At 41.2% G+C, this 18,184-nt stretch overlaps 4 protein-coding genes across 7 annotated transcripts in view; 2 read left to right on the top strand and 2 right to left on the bottom strand.

Moving 5' to 3' along the window:
* Positions 1-392: 392 nt before the first annotated feature.
* LOC105186693 (abscission/NoCut checkpoint regulator) lies at positions 393-2,599 on the top strand. The gene is made up of 6 exons (XM_011147078.3): positions 393-834; positions 967-1,175; positions 1,252-1,489; positions 1,548-1,697; positions 1,761-1,907; positions 1,974-2,599. Exons 1-6 carry the CDS (start codon positions 787-789, stop codon positions 2,169-2,171), a joined length of 990 nt encoding a protein of 329 aa, XP_011145380.1. The 5' UTR covers positions 393-786; the 3' UTR covers positions 2,172-2,599.
* Positions 2,600-2,639: 40 nt separating this feature from the next.
* On the bottom strand, positions 2,640-5,914 carry xit (ALG6/ALG8 family glucosyltransferase xit). The gene is made up of 8 exons (XM_011147081.3): positions 5,798-5,914; positions 5,047-5,304; positions 4,687-4,959; positions 4,267-4,435; positions 3,995-4,204; positions 3,681-3,920; positions 3,368-3,513; positions 2,640-3,133 (listed from the first exon to the last, which is right to left on the bottom strand). The coding sequence occupies exons 2-8, from the start codon at positions 5,190-5,192 to the stop codon at positions 2,698-2,700; spliced, it is 1,620 nt and encodes a 539-aa protein (XP_011145383.1). The 5' UTR covers positions 5,193-5,304; positions 5,798-5,914; the 3' UTR covers positions 2,640-2,697.
* LOC105186696 (mitochondrial translation initiation factor 3) lies at positions 5,611-6,853 on the top strand. The gene is made up of 3 exons (XM_011147082.3): positions 5,611-6,040; positions 6,257-6,502; positions 6,648-6,853. The coding sequence occupies exons 1-3, from the start codon at positions 5,753-5,755 to the stop codon at positions 6,786-6,788; spliced, it is 675 nt and encodes a 224-aa protein (XP_011145384.2). The 5' UTR covers positions 5,611-5,752; the 3' UTR covers positions 6,789-6,853.
* A 124-nt stretch (positions 6,854-6,977) lies between these two features.
* LOC105186692 (spondin-1) overlaps positions 6,978-18,184 on the bottom strand; it is a 29,890-nt gene continuing 18,683 nt past the window's right edge. Inside the window, exons 5-17 of one of the 4 annotated variants that reach the window (XM_025306646.1) lie at positions 17,950-18,114; positions 17,710-17,833; positions 17,371-17,501; positions 16,788-17,004; positions 15,875-16,046; positions 15,213-15,534; positions 11,641-11,854; positions 11,027-11,197; positions 10,202-10,324; positions 9,873-10,021; positions 9,512-9,590; positions 9,214-9,315; positions 6,978-8,819 (exon numbers count right to left, since the gene is read on the bottom strand). In XM_025306646.1, coding sequence (XP_025162431.1) covers positions 8,641-8,819; positions 9,214-9,315; positions 9,512-9,590; positions 9,873-10,021; positions 10,202-10,324; positions 11,027-11,197; positions 11,641-11,854; positions 15,213-15,534; positions 15,875-16,046; positions 16,788-17,004; positions 17,371-17,501; positions 17,710-17,833; positions 17,950-18,114 — 2,148 coding nt within the window. In that variant the 3' untranslated portion in view covers positions 6,978-8,640. The remainder of the gene's footprint in view (positions 8,820-9,213; positions 9,316-9,511; positions 9,591-9,872; positions 10,022-10,201; positions 10,325-11,026; positions 11,198-11,640; positions 11,855-15,212; positions 15,535-15,874; positions 16,047-16,787; positions 17,005-17,370; positions 17,502-17,709; positions 17,834-17,949; positions 18,115-18,184) is intronic. The other 3 variants (XM_025306648.1, XM_025306647.1, XM_011147076.3) reach the window with 3 other exon arrangements.

Genomic DNA, 18,184 nt, shown 5'->3' with positions numbered 1-18,184 from the left:
CTCGGAAATAGTTGTAGGAAGATACCATAACAAGTTCATGGTCATATATTACGTCAATAAGGCAAAATATTGCTTCTTGTAAAATGGTATTCCACCTGACTCGCTGCAACTCCTGGTACGGCTGATGCTTTATTTATATATATTATAAATTTTGGTCGGCCGGATTGTAAAATCTGGCTGTGTAAGGTCCTCGGGGATAGTTCAAGGAAGATGCTGTAACAGTTTAGCAGTTATACGTATCGTCAACGAGGCGAAATTTTGCATCTTGTAAGATAATTTTTGGAGTGATTCGCTGCGATGCTTCGTACGGCGGACGCTTCATTTATTTTTCATAAATTTTGGACGGTCGGATTGCAAAATCTGGCTTTGTGAGGATCTCGGGAATAATATAAGGAACATGCTATAACAATTTGGCGGTGATATATAACGTCAGCTAGACAAAATACGTCAATTTGTAAAATGGTATTGCACGTGAGTCGCTGCGACGCTTGGCTCACTCACCCAAAAGCCTGAAAAGCGTTTTCTCGCTGTGTATCGGCCAGCGAAATGCCCGAGTGAGTAAGACAAGGACAGTGTGATCGATTGTTCGTCCTTGTCAAACTGACTTGACCCAACCTTACTGCTCTTGCGCTCGCGCGCACGGTGTTGGTTCGCGATCTCGCCGCACGAAGCCTCCAAAGTCAACGCTGGATTTGTCTCTGGCTCCTGTAGACCCTTAAGGTGTACTCTTGTTTTATATGATACTTCTTTGTCATGCTAAAAATATATCGATAAAGAGTCAAGGGAATGTCTTGCAATACTTGCCAAGCAAAATTTTCATTCTTCACAAAAAACGTAAGTATCAGTATGTTCAGTCTAATAACTACTAACTCATCGAATTAATTTTGTTAAAAAAAAGAAATCGTCCTTTTACCATTTGTTATATATATTTTATCATCAATTATTTATTTTTTTCCTGTTGCATAGATTGGTTGTCCAAGCTGTGGCTTTTCTTACTGCAACAAGTGCCTCAAATATAAGTGTAATGTTCCTAATTTAGGAACAAAAAAGATCTGTGGATGTTGTTACAGTAAATTAAACAATATGAAAAAATCAAGTCCTGAAACTTCCATGAGTGACACATCACCACCTGAAGCAAGTGAAGAGCCACTTGCACCGATTGATATCACTAGGAAGTAAGAAAATGAATTCTTATTACATATAAAATAACTTAAAAAATTCAATACATCGTAATATTTCTTTTTTTATCAGGTTGGATTCGTTAGAGAACCCAACTAGGCCTCCAGTAGTGATATATAAGCACACAAATCGCTGGGATCAGTTTAAGAAAGGACTAGAACCAGCTGATCAAGAAATTGTTGATCGATTACAAAAACTGAAAAATAAAGAACAAAACCTTCCATTGCCTAGTGTTGATGAAATAAGAAGACGATTGGCATTGTTAAAAGATCAAGATCCAGAAGCTAATGGGAATAGTAATGTCACAAATGTATGTAAATTATATATTATATATTCACCAACAGATATTTATTGATTTCTAATTTTAGATACATCAGGTAGATACAAGAACTGACCAAGAGAAAACAGATGATTTGATCCAGGAGTATTTGGATCAACTGGAGATATCCTCAACTGATGACCCCTGCAAGGAGATCCAAGAAAAACTGAATTCCTTGCGGGACAATGGTGATAAGACAGTAAGTAGATGAAAGCACAGACTTAAAATATAAAGTTATGACCATCGATTGTACATTTTACAGGATGTTAATGAAAGTAAGAGGGAAGAAATTGACGATGATGAAGAGGCAGTGACAAAGAAGTTAATTAACAAAGCTTTATCTGAAGCAATGTTAGAAGCTAAATATGAGAAGGAAGAATTGGAAGATGTAGAGGCAATGGACTCTGAGGTAAATATATAGGTAGATGAATGAATGTATATCGTCGTTCTAAATTCAATGTGAATAATTACGTAGGTTCCGCATGAGGGCGAAGATGAAGATGAGAAACCTACATGTGTGATGTGTGAACAGACAGCAGATCTTGTGCATTGCATGGGTTGCACCGGCGATCTATACTGTCCTGTATGCTTCGAAGATAATCACGATGAGTTCGAAATGAAGAAGCACAAGGCGATTCGTTATCAACCAACAAAAATGAATCTCGATGATTAAAGCACCGATCAAAAGTGGTATAAATGCGTGATATAATGCGTGTAACGCTAATTTTCTTAAAACTTTTATCACTCATGTATTTCAAGCTGCATCTATCCAAAACTAGATATGAGGAGATATTTTACAGGAATTTTACAGAGACCTTATAAGAATTACGCAAACAAAACATTGATCGAGCATTTCGTCCGCGGAATGTAATCAGAAATTGATGAGAAATAATTTGCCTTGGTCAACACTTTCCTACTCTGACTTGTGATAGTGGCATTTCATGGCTGTGACGTGAGTAAGAGCAGTATACCTGATCAAAGTGAATTGTTTTCATCGTCAATTTCCAGTTTCATCCGCTGCCACGACGCAGGTAACATGAATGCTTGATATACATATGTTTGTTCTTTTCAATAAAGCTTTTCAATGCTTTCAATAGTGGATCTAAGAGTACTTTTTTTTACGAAAAGAACAACGCACCTCTCGTATAGAATGTATAAACTTTATTTCGAGAATACATATAGACCTCTCGCGATTGTTTTTAAGATCGTTTATCCTTCATTCTTTGACGTCTCAATTTGCTAACTGTCGTTTTTTCATCGGTGTGGACATTAACTCGCAGATACATACAGTAATATAATATCCAACAGTAAGTAATACCGATCGCGCAGTATATGGAAGTAAATGCTAATGGTAAGAATGGCAATCTGTCAGCGAACAGCAACTTGTGCAGTACCGTTTCGTAGATCGTGACTAACGGCAGAGGAATTACATACAACCACTCGTGCAATCGCAACAAAGGCCTGCCATGGTGATTCATTAGAACTGTAATCGATGCGAACATATATGTCAGCGACAATATTATCTTTAATAGGGACAGATTATCGGGGTATAATAATGGCAGGATAGCGGTGTGTCCGGCACTACTTAGGATTATAAAAGTCCTCGCATCTTCCTCGTCTATCGCCGCGAGAACGCTGGAAAGTCATTATGATTGGTTTTAATCACATATATAATACTACTGTTCTATCGATATATCAACAATTATTGCTTTATTGAAATGGTCCGATGATAGTGAAAATTAATGTGTAAAAATTTTATAATCGATTTAGTTTTCATGAGATTGGAACTCAGTAAACATATATTTTAAATTACGTAATCGTGAACTTTTGATAAAATATGACGTTCGATACTGAGGATTCGATACTCACCACAAAGGAATGATCGCGGTCAGTATGGCTTTCTCATGTACATGCCAGCTAAACATAAACGATCCTAAAGCACATAGAACAATACATCTAACAAAATATTTCGAGTTCATGTACTGCTTTTTACAGTATAGGCACCATAGCACAGGCTGCAATATAATTATAATTATTTAATATAATTTATATAAAGAGATGTATAATTATATAAAATATATTGATAAATATAAAATATCTGTAATGGAAAAACAAGAGTTATATATTACACTACATTATATCATTTATATTTCCCAGATCTAAATAATCGTAATGAACTCACAAGTATTGCCAAAAAAGTCAAGAGGAATGTAACGAGAGGGGTTGGAGTGGGCAATATAAGAAAGACCTGTTCCTGCACTAAACCACCAGTCATCACTGCTGATTTAACATCTTTTAACCATCCTAAATGTCTCCATATCACAGATAGCACTTTTTCCACACCAATATACAGAGCCCAACCATTTGCAGCCCAATATGAATGTACCAGACCTCTTTTAAACGGAAACAAACGGGAAATCACCTGAAGAGAAACTTCAAGTTATGAAACAGAAAAATTAAAAAAAAAAGTTTAGTTGTTAAAGGAATATTCAGTACCTGTGGTAATTGAGTTGCAAAAGGACCAAATGAAACTGCTAAGATAGTCAGAACGATAAGACTGAGCATGAATATACGTTTGAAGAATTTCCCACTGTTCAAGCAATATGACCTTAGTAGCCAGACAATGTATGCTGGTGCTACATAAACATACAAGTGTTTTAGGTTGAGTAAAACAGCGAACCATGCAGCACCTTGCAATATAGACATCTAAAACATAAATTACTTTTTACATCTGTGAGCAAATCCCAAGAATGTATTGCAGAATTTACCTGCTCACTGATCATTGACACATTTGCCATTGACACTAACAGGATACCAAGTAGGAAGCCATTGTACTGGAAATGTATATGATCCACTATCAATAGTCCTATGTTGCATAGGGATAAAAGCATAAAGACTACATTACTGTTTGTGGATTTAAAAAATATTCTACCTGTTCTGGAAAGAAAATATGTTAGAGATTACAAGATTATGCAAAAATTAAGAATTTATCTTTATTGATCTTTCCATATATCTGCTAAGCTATATTTCTTATATTAATGAATTTTATCAATAGCAAATATTTTTGTTTTAGTTTGTGGATTCTTTAGTTTTTTCTCAAATCCTATGAAGAAGCTGTATATGTCCAAAGAATATTTAGAAATATTTATCTTATTCTGAAAGTACAATTCAACCATAAACATACGTACTTTCTTACTCCATATGCAAACATCAAATCAGCTAGTATAACACTACCTCTTTGAAAGTATACAGTATTTGATGATAAGTAATTTAAATTCTCCACTTTGACCATTTCAGGATCGAAGAACACTGCTACCTGACTGAGGCAGTACTCAAACCATGCAAACAGAGGAGGGTAGTCCAGAGTCCACATAGATTGTGCATTTAAATACCATTCTTTAAGAGGTAAATTATATGTGATCGCAAGCCAATTACGGTGTACTTCAAAATCAGTGGAATGACTGTGGATTAAATTTACAATGATAATTTATATAATGATGAATCTCGACATGGATTTGCTGCCAAAGAAACCTCACAAAATCACTCACTAAGTAGGAATCAAGAGCATCTTGATGCAAGTGACTAGTAAAAATGTTCGCAACAGCACACTGTCCAGATTCCAGGTCACTGTATCATTCTGCTTTTCTGGTGTTTTGATTACTTCTTTCAAGGCGTGTTTGTCTTTAGTAGACATGTTGCTCGTAATCTTATTTACAATCTATTATTTATTAACTCATAATTTTGATCAGGCCGGGACTGACAGTCTTTAGCATTACTTCATCGGTGTTATTACCCTATATCTGTTACTATTTATGTTTATGTTAATTTCGAGCTACAACTTTGTATTCCAACTACGTTATTTCTAAGAGGGCGTTAGCGTTCAAAATCCCGTAAGTCATGGAGTGCGGTCCGGGAACCGCTACAAATACTTTGAAGCGTTTCTCTTTCTCGTTCTATTTCTCGGATGCAAACGAAGGAAGAGAGAGAAGTAAAAACGCTTCGAAGCATTTGTAGCGATTGATGGACCGCACCCTAACACTATCTTTAAGCCTGTTCGTTTTGTCTGCACTGCTGAACTGGTGCAACAAGTTGAAGTGAGAAAAACTACATTTGTCTCACTGTAACTTAACGCACCAGTTCAGCAGTGCAGACAAAACGAACAGGCCTTTTATTAGTATTTCGTCGGTGTTGTAGGTTATATTCGCAATTTATAGGTTATATTTCAGTTAACGAATAGAAAACAGCTGTCACTATATGGCTACTCTTAGATTAATGACAATTTTACGAAGAGCCACGTACTTCACTCAAGATTTCAATCAACGTCACGTGGCACATAAGCTTGGCGTGTACCAATTTCGAAAATTCAGTGATCACAATACGATCACTTTGGATAACGAAAATGTTCCGACCAAACCAAAAGAGAGACCGAAGACGGTACCGGTGCCGAAAATCACGTTGTTACTATCAGATGATTCAATGATAGTGACCAATTTGGAGAACGCCCAGCGTATAGCGAAACGCCGAAAACTCAACCTCATTAAGGTTAGTTGTAGACCTCAGAAGTTGATCTTTCAACATGAACATTTGATCTATAAATAACATGATATATTCTACGAATATTCCACGTAATGTCACATGTTTTTGCAAAATGTTTAATCTTTATTTAATGAGATAAAAATAGAGACATTTATACTATTAGGATCTGTTCAAGTAATAAAAAAAACACTCGATCCAATGGCTTTTTTGGGACAAAAACAGGTCAATGATCTTGATAGCAAATCGTCTCGAGCTACTTACAAACTCACAAACAACTTGTTGGAAGAAACAGAATTCGTTCAGATCGATGGCAGCAATATCCAATGTAAATCAGAGAGTCCTAAACTTCTCTACATATCTGCAAATATTACTAAGCACGATTTGTTAACAAAGATAAAGAATGTGACGAAAATGTTAAACAAGGGCAATAAGGTTAAGATTTGTATCAGTGTGGAGGATGCCAAAGATGTGAGTTTCTTTATTTTCTTTCAGTTTTTATGTGATACAGAAATGGAATGGAATTATGAAATTAATTGTCAAGTTGAAAGAAATTGTTAAGAGATTAAGGATATATTTCTAAAAAATTACATATATGTTTTCTTTTAATATGTAGAATAATATATTGCCCACTATAACGGATATGGTGAAAGATATTGGAAGTATTCTAAAGCAACCTTCCAAGAAGAACATAATTTTACTTATAATAACTCCCTTAAATAGAAAGGATGCAAACAACTCTGTAAATAACATATAAGCAACTACTGTATCTAATTAGCTAAAGCAATAGATTACATGAGATTTATTGTCAATCTTAATGATATAAATATATATTATACATATAATAATGATAAAATATATTTTTCTCCAATACCTTACACGAGTATGTATGGGAAAAAGAATATATTGTATGAACAGTCAGAGCAAATAAAAAAGTACTGTGTACTTAATTATAGCGATCATCTTTATTATGAATATTATAATGCCTTTACAAAAAATGACGTTTGTTTCCTTCTTTGTACCATACACCTATATGATTTCATTTATTGTCAATGAAGGGTGAAGAAAATTGCGGATTAAGGAAACTCCTCATGCGCTAAACAAACGGCTTTTTTACTACCTATTGATATGTCTACGTCATATTTTACAGTCATAGTTTTCAAAATACCGTGTGTGGTTCTCAGTTTCCAAACTGAAGCTATTACGAGCTCTTTTGGTCTTACTTTGAGATCTGTAATGCATGATAAATGCTACGAATATAATACGCGCATATTGTGAACAAACGTTATCTTTAAACGAGTGGTCCTTTTAATGTTCGCGCGCTTCTCATTCCCGCGATAAAAAGGACCGGTTTCATCTCTTATCTAACGTAACGTTACCTTGTCACAAGTTATTTGACTTTTTATCTTTTTCATTCCTCTCTTAACGGTCAGAATCGACGTCGGAAACACAATATCAAGTTGTTGCGAGTAATATTAATCGCACGAATCATCTTCTCGTTTTTTCTTTTTTCTAAGCACGACGCGCGTTGGAATGCAAATTGATTTCATCTTAACTTAACCACGTCGCGCGAGTAACGTTGTGTGTTCTTTTTTAACAATTGTGAGTCGAATGAAGCGAATGCATATTGTATTATATACGTCATCGCGTTAAATCTATCATTGAATACTCCGATATTGACACAACGAATCGCTAAATAATGCGACAGCGTTATTATTAATGGCACGACTTTCCTGTGCGTAATAAGTCACACTGGAGGACATAAGGTGAGTATATAATAATATTACGCGATAGATAGAACTAACTCCCCGATATATCCTCGCTATCTCCCCGCTGTAGCCTCTTGAGAAAGAACAAATCATACGACGATAATAAATTCTACTTTGACATGCTCAAACTAATTATAGAATGTTGCATCAGAGCCAACACTGGACTGATCTGTTATCGTCAATCTTTGGCCAAAATTTCATTGCGTGTGTTCTTATCATGACACGTGACTAAATCACGCCGTGTGATAATTCAGATACGGAAATGGAGTATCGAAAGTCCTCATTGTGTAAAATACGAGATTTTATGCGGAGATCTGTGAAAAAGAAACCCGGCATTTTTTTTTCAAATGGTGCACGCGTCGATAATAATATTACGTTCTGCGAATATATTTCTATAAAATTGTTGCTCAATCGCGGGCGAATATGAGAATTAGATAAGTCAATGAAAATGCCTTCCAGACATGCGAAGAAGGACAATAACAGACTCTTAGAAAAATTCTATCGAATCCTACGTGCGATCTTAAGTACTAAAGCGTTAAGTATCGGCTTAGATTTTATCAGATCATTGTCCAGTATTATCTCTGCTTCATGATGGCCTCACGTTCGAAAAAGAGAAAGAGAGAGGATAAGGAGAGGGTCGCTAATCTATAATAGGTCTAGCGAGAGTCGTCGTATAAATTCGAGTATCCGAACGGACGCGCTGCGCCCGTTCGGGATAGGATCCGTGAGGATTGATAGATTGCGGCATGTAAATTTCTGCCCGACTTTCTTCTCGCCGATGATGGCGAGAGCGGACGACGGCGAAACGTCGTGGCGGTAACGAAGTCATCGAGCACTTTGTTACTTCGGACATTCCGCCACGGGACACTTCTTGAATTCCACCAGAGGTGGACAAAGTCGGGCCCGGAGTCCTCGTGGTTTCACCTTCACACTGCGAACACGATGCCGCATCGCGTCGCCGCAGGTCGCACTGCACCCTGACCACGTCGACCAGTGTGTCACTTTGCAGTTTACTGAAACTTCGTACGAAAGAGCGGTGAACATGTAAATGCAGAGAGAAAGAGAGAGAGAGAGAAACGTATTTGGAGAACGTGAAAAAATCCATCGACGCGCAGAATCTCGCAATCGATCGAAGCAATCTAATGTTCGCGCACGATGACTTTAATTATATAAAACGACTTTATAATTTGATTTTAATTACGTGAAATGATTTTTATGTAAAATAACTTTAAATACAAAAAATGAAGATCGACAGATTAATTTTATTTTCATCATTCCTGTCTTAGTCTGATTATTCCCGTTTGCTCGTTCATTTTCCTCGCGCGAGTTCGCGGCAGACTAACGCCTGTCGATCGAGCGATCGTGCGAGTCGATCTTAAGTCCACTCGCAATCGGCATTATTTGGAAGCTTACTGTATTTATTGAGTATGGCGTCGTGTTTGGTTCCGTATTCGACTTCGTATTCCGAATTTTGGTCCCGTGAGGATCGTCGACTTTTCCCGTCGCCTTGTTCAGCTGCCAAATTTTTTAATATTCGTTAGAATTAGATAGACGCTCTCTTATTGACGAAATTCGAAGATTCGATTGTCGCTCGTTTAATTACAAGTCCAGTTTCTTTCTTATCTCTTTATTATCGTAATCGTATTTCTTTACTATCGTAATCTCAGCGGCGAACCATTTTACGACAAAGTGTTACATTATTTATACTCACAGCACGGTGGAACCTTGCTGCACTTTTTCCTTCGGACGGTTCTCTTCGGACAGCTCTTACCTCCATCTTTGGCCGGGACCTGCTCATGAGATTTTTACATTCACATTTCCCCGTTTTGCAATCAACCAATCAATCAATCAATTGTGTGATCGATTCGACATAACGCGTATTGAATTTCATCGATCGAGCGGCGAGTTGCAGCGGAGATGTCATCGCTCGTCATTCAACGCAACAACTTCGTTATTGTTACATTCAATTCGCGCTTTGTGTACATGTGTGTGTGTGAAAGTGTGAAAATATATGTGTGAAAGAGAAAGAGAGAGAAAGAAGGACAGATGAAGGAACTTATAATGCGGTCTACCATGATCTCCCTGGTACTAGTTTTGTACCCGTAGCAGCCGTTACAGCTCGTCCATTTGCTCCAACCAGTAATCTGACAGTCCACTTTACTGTCCTCGCTCGATTCCATTACCAGGCTGCTCGCTTGGATATTTCTGAAGTCTGCCTTCTCTGTAAAGAGACGCGACTTAATTATTCCAGCGGGGCGAAATCGCCCGCGTGTATTAGCGCACGCCTATACGCCGCGCTTCGTCGCTAACGGTCTTTAAGCTCGCGTAAACCGTTTTCGCGAAGCCGTCGTGAAATGGCACATAATCCGGCAATAACTTTCGCGTAAAGCAGATTCATCACCGTATTGCGCTCTCTTCGCCTTCGTGCGGCGCTGCTCCTTCACGGGGATGTGGTAGCTGAGGACGCTGCTAAGGGACACCTTAAAGTTTTTCATGATCGCAGACAGGTTCGCCCGCAATTCTCCTGAATCGGTTAGCAAGCGTGTGCAAAGTAACACAATAATGAGTGATTATTTAGTGAGAGGGGAACACCTTGCTCGCGATGCGAAAGCCGTTAACAATGCGAAATCGTCGGCGAAACAAGCGTTCGGGGTGACAGGGGTGCGAGGGGGGTAAGCTGAAGAGGAGAGGAGGTTAAGAGAACAATGTGAACGCAACAGGATACCAATTGTTCCGATCGAGCTCGATCGAGAATCGCGAAAACTTGGTCTGTGCAATGAAGATACGAATTTATGATTACATCTACGTTTATTTTTCAGACTTCACCAGTTTCCAAAATCTTTTCTTTTTTGATTATTTAATAATGTTCTTCAAGTAGGATATTTCCCTTGATCCAGTTATGCGAATATTTCGTCACTCGAAGAAATTTATAGAACACGCAATCGATAATGAGATTCGGCCTGAGACGTGCAGTTGCATGCGATAAATCTTTCGATAGCTGTAATTGTAAGTTGTAATTTTTACGATGAGAAGGTAGATAGGTAAATAAAGGTAAAGAGAAAAAGAGAGAGAGGGAGAGAAAGATGCAGACAAGGCGAGCCGAGGAAAGTTCTGTGCTTCATATTCGCATGGGCTCCGTAATTAATAATATTAATTGTGCGGTATACGTTGCGGTGTTGTTGTAAAGTGAATATAACGCACTCGGCGCTGAATAATATCGACTTACTTTGAAAGTTACCGCAAACATTGTTGCAATCCTGCTCGGTCGGGAAATTATTCCGATTGCCGTCGCACCCGGTGTAGCTGAATAAACGGCAGCGGCCGGCTTGTTTGTCGAAATAGGCTCGCAATATGTTGGAGGTGCAACGGCCCTTCTCCATAGGCTCACTGCAGATCTCTATAATCAATGCGAAACCGCTGTGCAGCAAGAAAGATAATGCGATAGCGAGCGGTAGCGGGCGGCCGGAGCACGACGCGAAATTTCGTTGGAATTCTCGCCGACGGAGAAACCCAGCCGCGAGCTATCCTGGGCGGATCAGCGGAATGGCCACTGATTGTGCGCGAGAAATTAAAAGGAACAGGAAATAATCCTTTCATCGGACAACGGATGAAATAAATATCTTTCTCACATTTTTACGTTACAATTTAATTAATTCGCCAACAAGCGCATGTACCGACTCGAGGGAAGAAATCTTGCGGCTCGGTCAGCTATTTTAATGTCGGAGATTTTATCTGAAAATGTACCACGCGAAAATTTTCCTGAAATATTTAAATTCACCCGCACGCACACGAGTCTTTCTTTCGACGAGTCTCTCGCCCGGGATCGACATTTTCACTTACTTTCCGCTTCGTCCTTCGTGAAGTCACAGCTCGGTATTTCGGCCGTGCACGACGCCTGCTGCACTTTGCATTCCTCGTGGCTGTCGTCGTCGTCCTTTCCCATGGTGTTCCAGTTTTTATTCAACAACCTGGACCTCAACTTGACGCCGGGTCCGCAGCTGGAGCTGCACGGCGACCACATGGACCATTTCGTGTAATGATCACTGGGACACTTCTGCGGTCAACGCAGGTCAAGGGTCGATCAGCGCGTTGGATCAACACGTGGCGATTAAGCGCGAAAAAGCGAAGTTCTCTCTCTTTCTCTTCGTATTTTGCGGAATTTGCGACGAGCCTGAGAAAAATCGGCTTCTCTCGCTTACGCGAGGAATTTGGGCAAACCCATCGAATTCCTCCTTGCTTCGAGATTGTGTAACAAACATCAGATTTGCGCTCCTCCGGCTTCGCTCCGGAAAGGACCGCACGTTAACAGACGACATAAGATAAGCTATCTCTCTCTCTCTCTCTCTCTCTCTTTCTCTTAGAGAGCGATATCAGTGGAATGCGGAGAGAATGCGAGAGATTCGCCCGTTCGCGTCGCTCGTTTAATTCGTTAGTGCGAATTTCCGTCGATCGTCCGAAATTCTCACTAGTCGCGCTATGCTGCGCCGTGCAACGCCATGTAGGAGCTTAATGACGCATGATTGTAACAATCGCGATACGATAATTACGCGTGTAAAGTACTGACACAAGTGCAGTGATTGCCGCGTGCTCATTAGCGGCTGTTGTTAAACTGGTTCGTCGATTCGGTCGGTTACATGCTCGTGACATTTCGGCGTTTCGAGAAAGACCCGCCGCGCAAATGAATGTTGATTTTGTAGTGCCGGTTTGCTCATTTTTCGATCAGCGCGTAAACGGGTTGGAGAACGGGAAGGAAGAAAAGAGGGGAAGGATTGATGAAACGAGCGGTCGTTTACGTGTTCGTAAAGCTGTCGTCACGTGAATCAAGCGAATCCGAAAGCACTCGAAAGCGCATTTAGCCGATGATATAACGCAGCAGCGTTCGACGATGCAGAAGAAGCTTACTTCCGCGAGGCGTCTTGAATTCGTATCTTGAGAGATGAAGATTACGCGGCTTATGAATTGATTGAGCTCTTTCTTCTCCTTCGTAGCTCATTTCCACTTCAGTGACGCGGATTCGAGCGAAGAATGATCAAATTAGCGAGGAATGACAGAATTGCACTCTTCTCAGCTAATTTCAGGTGAAGTGTACTTGAGTGAAATTTCAACTTGAAGCTTACTTGCGAAGATGGCGTGTGTGAAGCTCAATAGATTATGAGTTTGCACCAAATGAGATGCCAGCTTCACACACGCGCGAAGATGGGCGATGTTAAAAATTGGACGGTCGCTACAAATGACGAATTAAGCTGTGGAAAACGTTGTTAAAGCGACGCGCGATAGTTTTGTGTGCAAGCCGATCCTGTACATGGAATTCTAGCAACTCAACATCACGTCACATGTGAAATCTCGTATGCACGATTGTTAAAAGAAGCAACGTTCGGGATGAGATAGAATTAATTCGTCGCGTTTGAGTTCCAAGCGCTTCGCTCGTTCGCTGCATACCTTGATGAGCCCGCACCCTCCCAGAAACATCGAAACAGCGAAGAAATGTGATTAAAATTCTCTTCGCGCAAGCAAACGAAATGGGAAATGGAGCGTGTTTCATTTTCGCGAGACAGATATCCGTGTGTGACTTACGTGTAGGTGCTGGTGCCATGGATGGTTCTACGAGAAACGGTGCAGGTATCGCTTACTCGTGCGAAGCTGTCGCCGCTGGCTGGTGATTGAATACTTAGCGAAAGCTGTTGGATTTTCGTAGCAATAATGAATATCGAGCGGATCTGTGCGCATATCTGACGAGCGCGGCTTGTTTTTTCTTCGTACGCGCATTCGTATCCGCATGCTTTGCGATAACGATAACAATAACGACGGCTTGTGAGGAATGAAACAACGTGATGAAAGCCGGCATTTCCGCCTTTCCTTTTCTGCGTGGATTATTACGTCCGGTAGTTTTTAAATGATAAAAGTTCGAGATTAGTCGATAGCGGAAGTTCAAAGCGGCAACGCAGAGTTTGAGTAGCGTCTCTCTCTCTCTCTCTCTCTCTCTCTCTCTCTCTCTCTCTCTCTCTCTCTCTCTCTCTCTCTCTCTCTCTCTCTCTCTCTCTCTTTCTCTCTGGTAAACTTTTTCGCTTTCCGTTTTGCATCGTTTCAGGTATTAAGTGAATTTTGTTTAACTTGATTTCGGAAAACTTTCAGGAGAACTTGGCGCGCGTCGGTGAAAAAAAATGCTGCGTAACTGTGATTTCGCCAATTGCGAGTGTTTTCGTCTCTTGAACTTTTTTATTCTTGTTAACGTGCAAAAGATTCGCATAATTTTCCGATTTCGAAATTATTCTTCAAGTTACAAGCGAGATCGTATGAATAAATCGCGTGTAAGTTTTTTGTTACTTCATAGAAAGAACGAAAAAGAATTATTTTTTAATGATATCATTCGCATCCTTTCTTTTTTTTAATTTTTAAAAAGCCATTCATTTATTGTACCTTGTTAAGCCGACTCGAGACGTATATTTTGAAACAACAATATCGAAACAAAAATAATTTCGAGACAACAATATCGAACAAATGATATCCGCTCGATATTTATTATGTGGCATACGTGAATGGTTAGTCGTGCGCGAGCGAACTTTTCGACGAATCCGAAGCTGGTCGACCACCAAATTGAACATATCTTATGCCTGAGTAAAGCTCAGAAAATTAACTGCAATCCTTGAATTAAACGAAGCTTAGGAAACGTATCCGACTCCATCAATTAGATAAAGCCGGGGATTCGCGCGCGAATCCAGCGGTGGTTCGCTCTTAATGGATCGATAGTTACAGAGTTATTTAACATTGCAAATTAAGAGATCTCGGCGTATCGGACCGCGAGCGAAGAAAGAAGTCTATCTCTGCCTTTCTGATTACTTCTGACTCGACACTTTGTCCGCGTCTATAACATTCCCGTAATATAAAATTTAAAAAAAATGACAAACAGAAGACGAACAAAGCAAGAGAATCGAATATATATTTCAGGACGTTCCGCGAGAGATATTTCGAGCCCGACCAAGAACAATGTGACCAACAGCTGAAAAAAGGAGAAAAGAAAAAATAAATATATATTAACATCACGCTCACGATTATCACAAAGTGTCACGGGACGGTCTGCAGAAAACAGCGAATGCAACCAAAAGTTTGTAGCGACGAGAAAAGGGGACAAATTATCCAAAGAGCGAACACGCATGTAAATGTTGCGCCACGTGTGTAAATTTGTGCGCGAATTTGGCGCGGTTGCTTGCACGCTCCCGCGCACTTTACACCTGTTTTTATTTCATTTTATTTCATCCTGCTCATTGGCCTTTATTTCTTGATTCTACTCAAATTTAACAACCGCGTGCAAGGACGCGCGCAGTGCAAACGCGGCTCGCGTATCGGACTCGTTAAAGCGGCTTCTCGTCGGAAAACTCGTTCTCGCCCGACCACCTAATCCTGATACCTCGTACCTGCAGCCATTCCTCGGTTACCTCTCCAGTCCAGTCCGCCCTCTCGCCATAGTCCTCGTCCTCGTAGCTGTTCCTCACGCGATTCGAATCTTCTCTTACCTCCTCCGCGTCCTCGCCCTCGCACGGCTCGTTCTCGCAGCTGACCGTCTGCTGCAAATTCGGCACGGCTTTGCACTGCTTCCGGTGCTTCTTCTGTTGGAAATTTCTCGACCGCGTCTTGCTGCCCTCGCCGCAGGTCGACGAGCACGAGCTCCACGCGCCCCAATTGGTCAGTTGGCACATCTCGCTGTCCTGCGTGCCGTCGTAACGACCGGAACTGGCGCTACGGCGAATCGGAAACGCGATCTCAACGGTCAAAAGTAAACGAGCTCTCTCCGTCGTGCGCGCTCTACGGCGCTCTTCGATGCGCGGTAAAAGAGAGTGAAAAGAAACCGACTGCAAAAGTGGAGATCTCCGGTGGACGTAACAGTCGAACAGTAGGTCGGAAAATCCTCGCGAGCGAAATAAGCGGCGAAATAACGAGAGGAATGCTAGGAAGTGAGCTTCAAAGGGCGCTTCCAACACGCGCGAAATACGGAGAGCATCCGACCATGGCCGTCGTGATTGTCATTAGTCGCGGTCGCGCGTCATAATTATTAGCGACGCCTCGTCATACTTATTACCAATAACGGTTTTGCTCGTTAAAGCAAGTTTTTCGATCCGTCAGCTCCGTGTTGCACTTGTTCGCGGTCGCTGCCACTTCGTCGCGGAAATGACGTTGTCTCAGCTGGTTGCCCTTGCCGCAGGTTACCGAACACGGGCCCCATTCGCCCCAGGCGGTGACTCTGCACACTTCTGTACATGTACATGAAACGTCAGTTATTTACGCGTGCGTCTACGCGTCAGTCGCAATCGCGAACTATAAATTTTGCCAGCAAAAGTCGCGCGGTCGAAATCAGGCAAATGAAATTTCAGGCAAACGGCGGAAATGCAATATTCTTTGCCAAGCACAGATCCCCCTGTCTAGTTCCTATGATTTTTAATCGCGATGGACACGAAACAAAAATATGACTTATCGTGCAGTGCAAACAAAGACTCGCTCAAATAAGACGAAACAAATGTGTCGTTAAACGAAACGTGAATTGACGCATTTTTACGAGTGTCCCATTTAAAAGAGCTCTTTTTTGCAGAGGACTCGAGAAATAATTAAAGCGAGTCGGTAAGCGAGAACGAAAATTCGAACGACGGATGTTGCTTTTATACACGTTAATCGCTTAATCGTTGAAAAAAAGCTCGTCCGAGAATCGCTTCAAAGCCACCGAGGCACTTTGAAGCCGCCGCGTTTAATTCCGGCCGAACATGAATTTTTCACACAATCAAGGGAATTACAGTTTGGAAAGCAATGCTCTGCTCTGAAATTTTTTGCAAAGTTGAAAGAGAATAATACCTCGTTATGTTCTCGCATCTCTTCGCATCTTCGTTGTTCGACCCGCGATATAGTCGATAGTCGTCGCAAATCTCCCTCGCGAATATCGGCGCCGGCAAGCCGACGATGGAAAAAACTAAGAGAAACTAAAAAAACAAAGCGATACTTGCTATTTTTCTTATTCGATGCCAATGCACCTGTTTCGCCCAGCGTCTCGCCGGCCTCGTCGCAAGTCTTCTCGTATAATCTCTGCCTGTTCAAATAGAGCTTAGCGAGGGGTTTCATGTCCAGACCCGTTGGATCGTAAAAGGGCGATCTGGAGTCGTTCGGATAAGTAGACGTGATACGTCGGATCAGTTCCTGCGGCACCGTCGGCGAATTGGGCGACTAGTAATCGAGAGGAGGGCAATTAACAGCGCTAAACCCTAGCTAGCTGGCGATGTTAACATCCGGGTACCCGGACGTTCAATTAAATATTACCATTGATATTCGAATTTTTCGATTGTTTTTAATCGGCACTCAAATGCTACCAATTATCGCGCAAATTGCTCGAGCAGGGTGAAAAACTAATAGCTTATAAAAGCAAAATATCGAAATCGCGCTTCAAATATGTAGAGAGAACTCGCTACGAGCAAAAATCACGTATCTATAAATACAATGTTTCTCTATAAATACATGTTTTTCCCCCAGTTACGCCTCTCGAGTATGATTAATTAATATATAACGATCGATTAATGCGATGCTCACACTCACCAAGTATGTGATGCCGTTGTCGGTACCAGCATCGTACGGGTACAAATTGAGCTCCTTATGTTCGATCCAGGAGCGGTTAGACAGACAGAGCTCGAGGCCGGAGACGCCGACGATCCAATCCGGCGATGGATCTACGAATTTTTATTCCTGCGGTCACGCGAGACTTTATGACGGTGTGTTTTTCATCGTCTTTATTTATTGGCAAACAACGAAATCAGCGAGATCGATCTCGCGAGAGCTTTTCTCGTTCTGTTCATCTAGGGTTTATGTATAGTGGAAAGGGGGGACAGAGTTTCACTTTATTTCCATTATAATATTTCTTTTCATAATCAGTCCTACCGATCATGGACACTAGAGACATCAAGTGGTGCCTGCGGTCCACGCGAAACACCGCGAAAGTCCTGCCGGTAACGTTCGGGTAACTGATCCCTCTCGCCTTGATGATAGTCCTGATGTGCTCGCTCTGCAACGAGGGCTAATGTGATACGTGTACTTTTCGTAAATTCAACAAAGCCGATAAGACGAAAAAGTCGCCGCGGACATTTCGCGTCTCTTTCTTTCTCCTTCTCTCTTTCTCACCCGATCTTTCAGTTCGCCCTCTAATTTTCGCGTGGCGCCGTGCTCGGCCACCTGTCGCAGCCCGATGCTGGCCATGCCGTTGTAATGCCAAAACCTGTAATCTCCCGTGTGCGACGCACCGATCACGTCGGAAAATCGGATCAGCCAGTTTTTGCTAGGAAAATCCTGCACCGAGATGGAAAATAATGAATAGACGCGCTCTCTCACTTCGCGGCCGACGCTCACGCTCACGTAC

The sequence above is a fragment of the Harpegnathos saltator genome, unplaced genomic scaffold, assembly GCF_003227715.2.
Source record: "Harpegnathos saltator strain DR-91 unplaced genomic scaffold, Hsal_v8.6 scaffold795, whole genome shotgun sequence".
NCBI classification, from domain to species: Eukaryota; Metazoa; Arthropoda; class Insecta; order Hymenoptera; family Formicidae; genus Harpegnathos; species Harpegnathos saltator.
The sequence above is the reverse complement of the archived record's forward strand: the minus strand, read 5'-3'. Positions and strand labels throughout refer to the sequence as shown.

Bases quoted from the DNA above. Each gene is read 5' to 3' on its own strand.
- LOC105186696 (XM_011147082.3), top strand. From the start codon at position 5,753: ATGGCTACTCTTAGATTAATGACAATTTTACGAAGAGCCACGTACTTC. The intron at 6,041-6,256 runs GTTAGTTGTAGA...GGACAAAAACAG, and splicing joins GAAAACTCAACCTCATTAAG to GTCAATGATCTTGATAGCAA. The intron at 6,503-6,647 runs GTGAGTTTCTTT...TTTAATATGTAG, and splicing joins GTGTGGAGGATGCCAAAGAT to AATAATATATTGCCCACTAT.
- xit (XM_011147081.3), bottom strand. From the start codon at position 5,192: ATGTCTACTAAAGACAAACACGCCTTGAAAGAAGTAATCAAAACACCA. The intron at 3,921-3,994 runs GTACTGAATATT...GTTTCTCTTCAG, and splicing joins TTGCAACTCAATTACCACAG to GTGATTTCCCGTTTGTTTCC. The intron at 3,514-3,680 runs GTGAGTTCATTA...ATTATATTGCAG, and splicing joins TGACTTTTTTGGCAATACTT to CCTGTGCTATGGTGCCTATA.
- LOC105186693 (XM_011147078.3), top strand. From the start codon at position 787: ATGTCTTGCAATACTTGCCAAGCAAAATTTTCATTCTTCACAAAAAAC. The intron at 835-966 runs GTAAGTATCAGT...CCTGTTGCATAG, and splicing joins TTTCATTCTTCACAAAAAAC to ATTGGTTGTCCAAGCTGTGG. The intron at 1,908-1,973 runs GTAAATATATAG...ATAATTACGTAG, and splicing joins TAGAGGCAATGGACTCTGAG to GTTCCGCATGAGGGCGAAGA.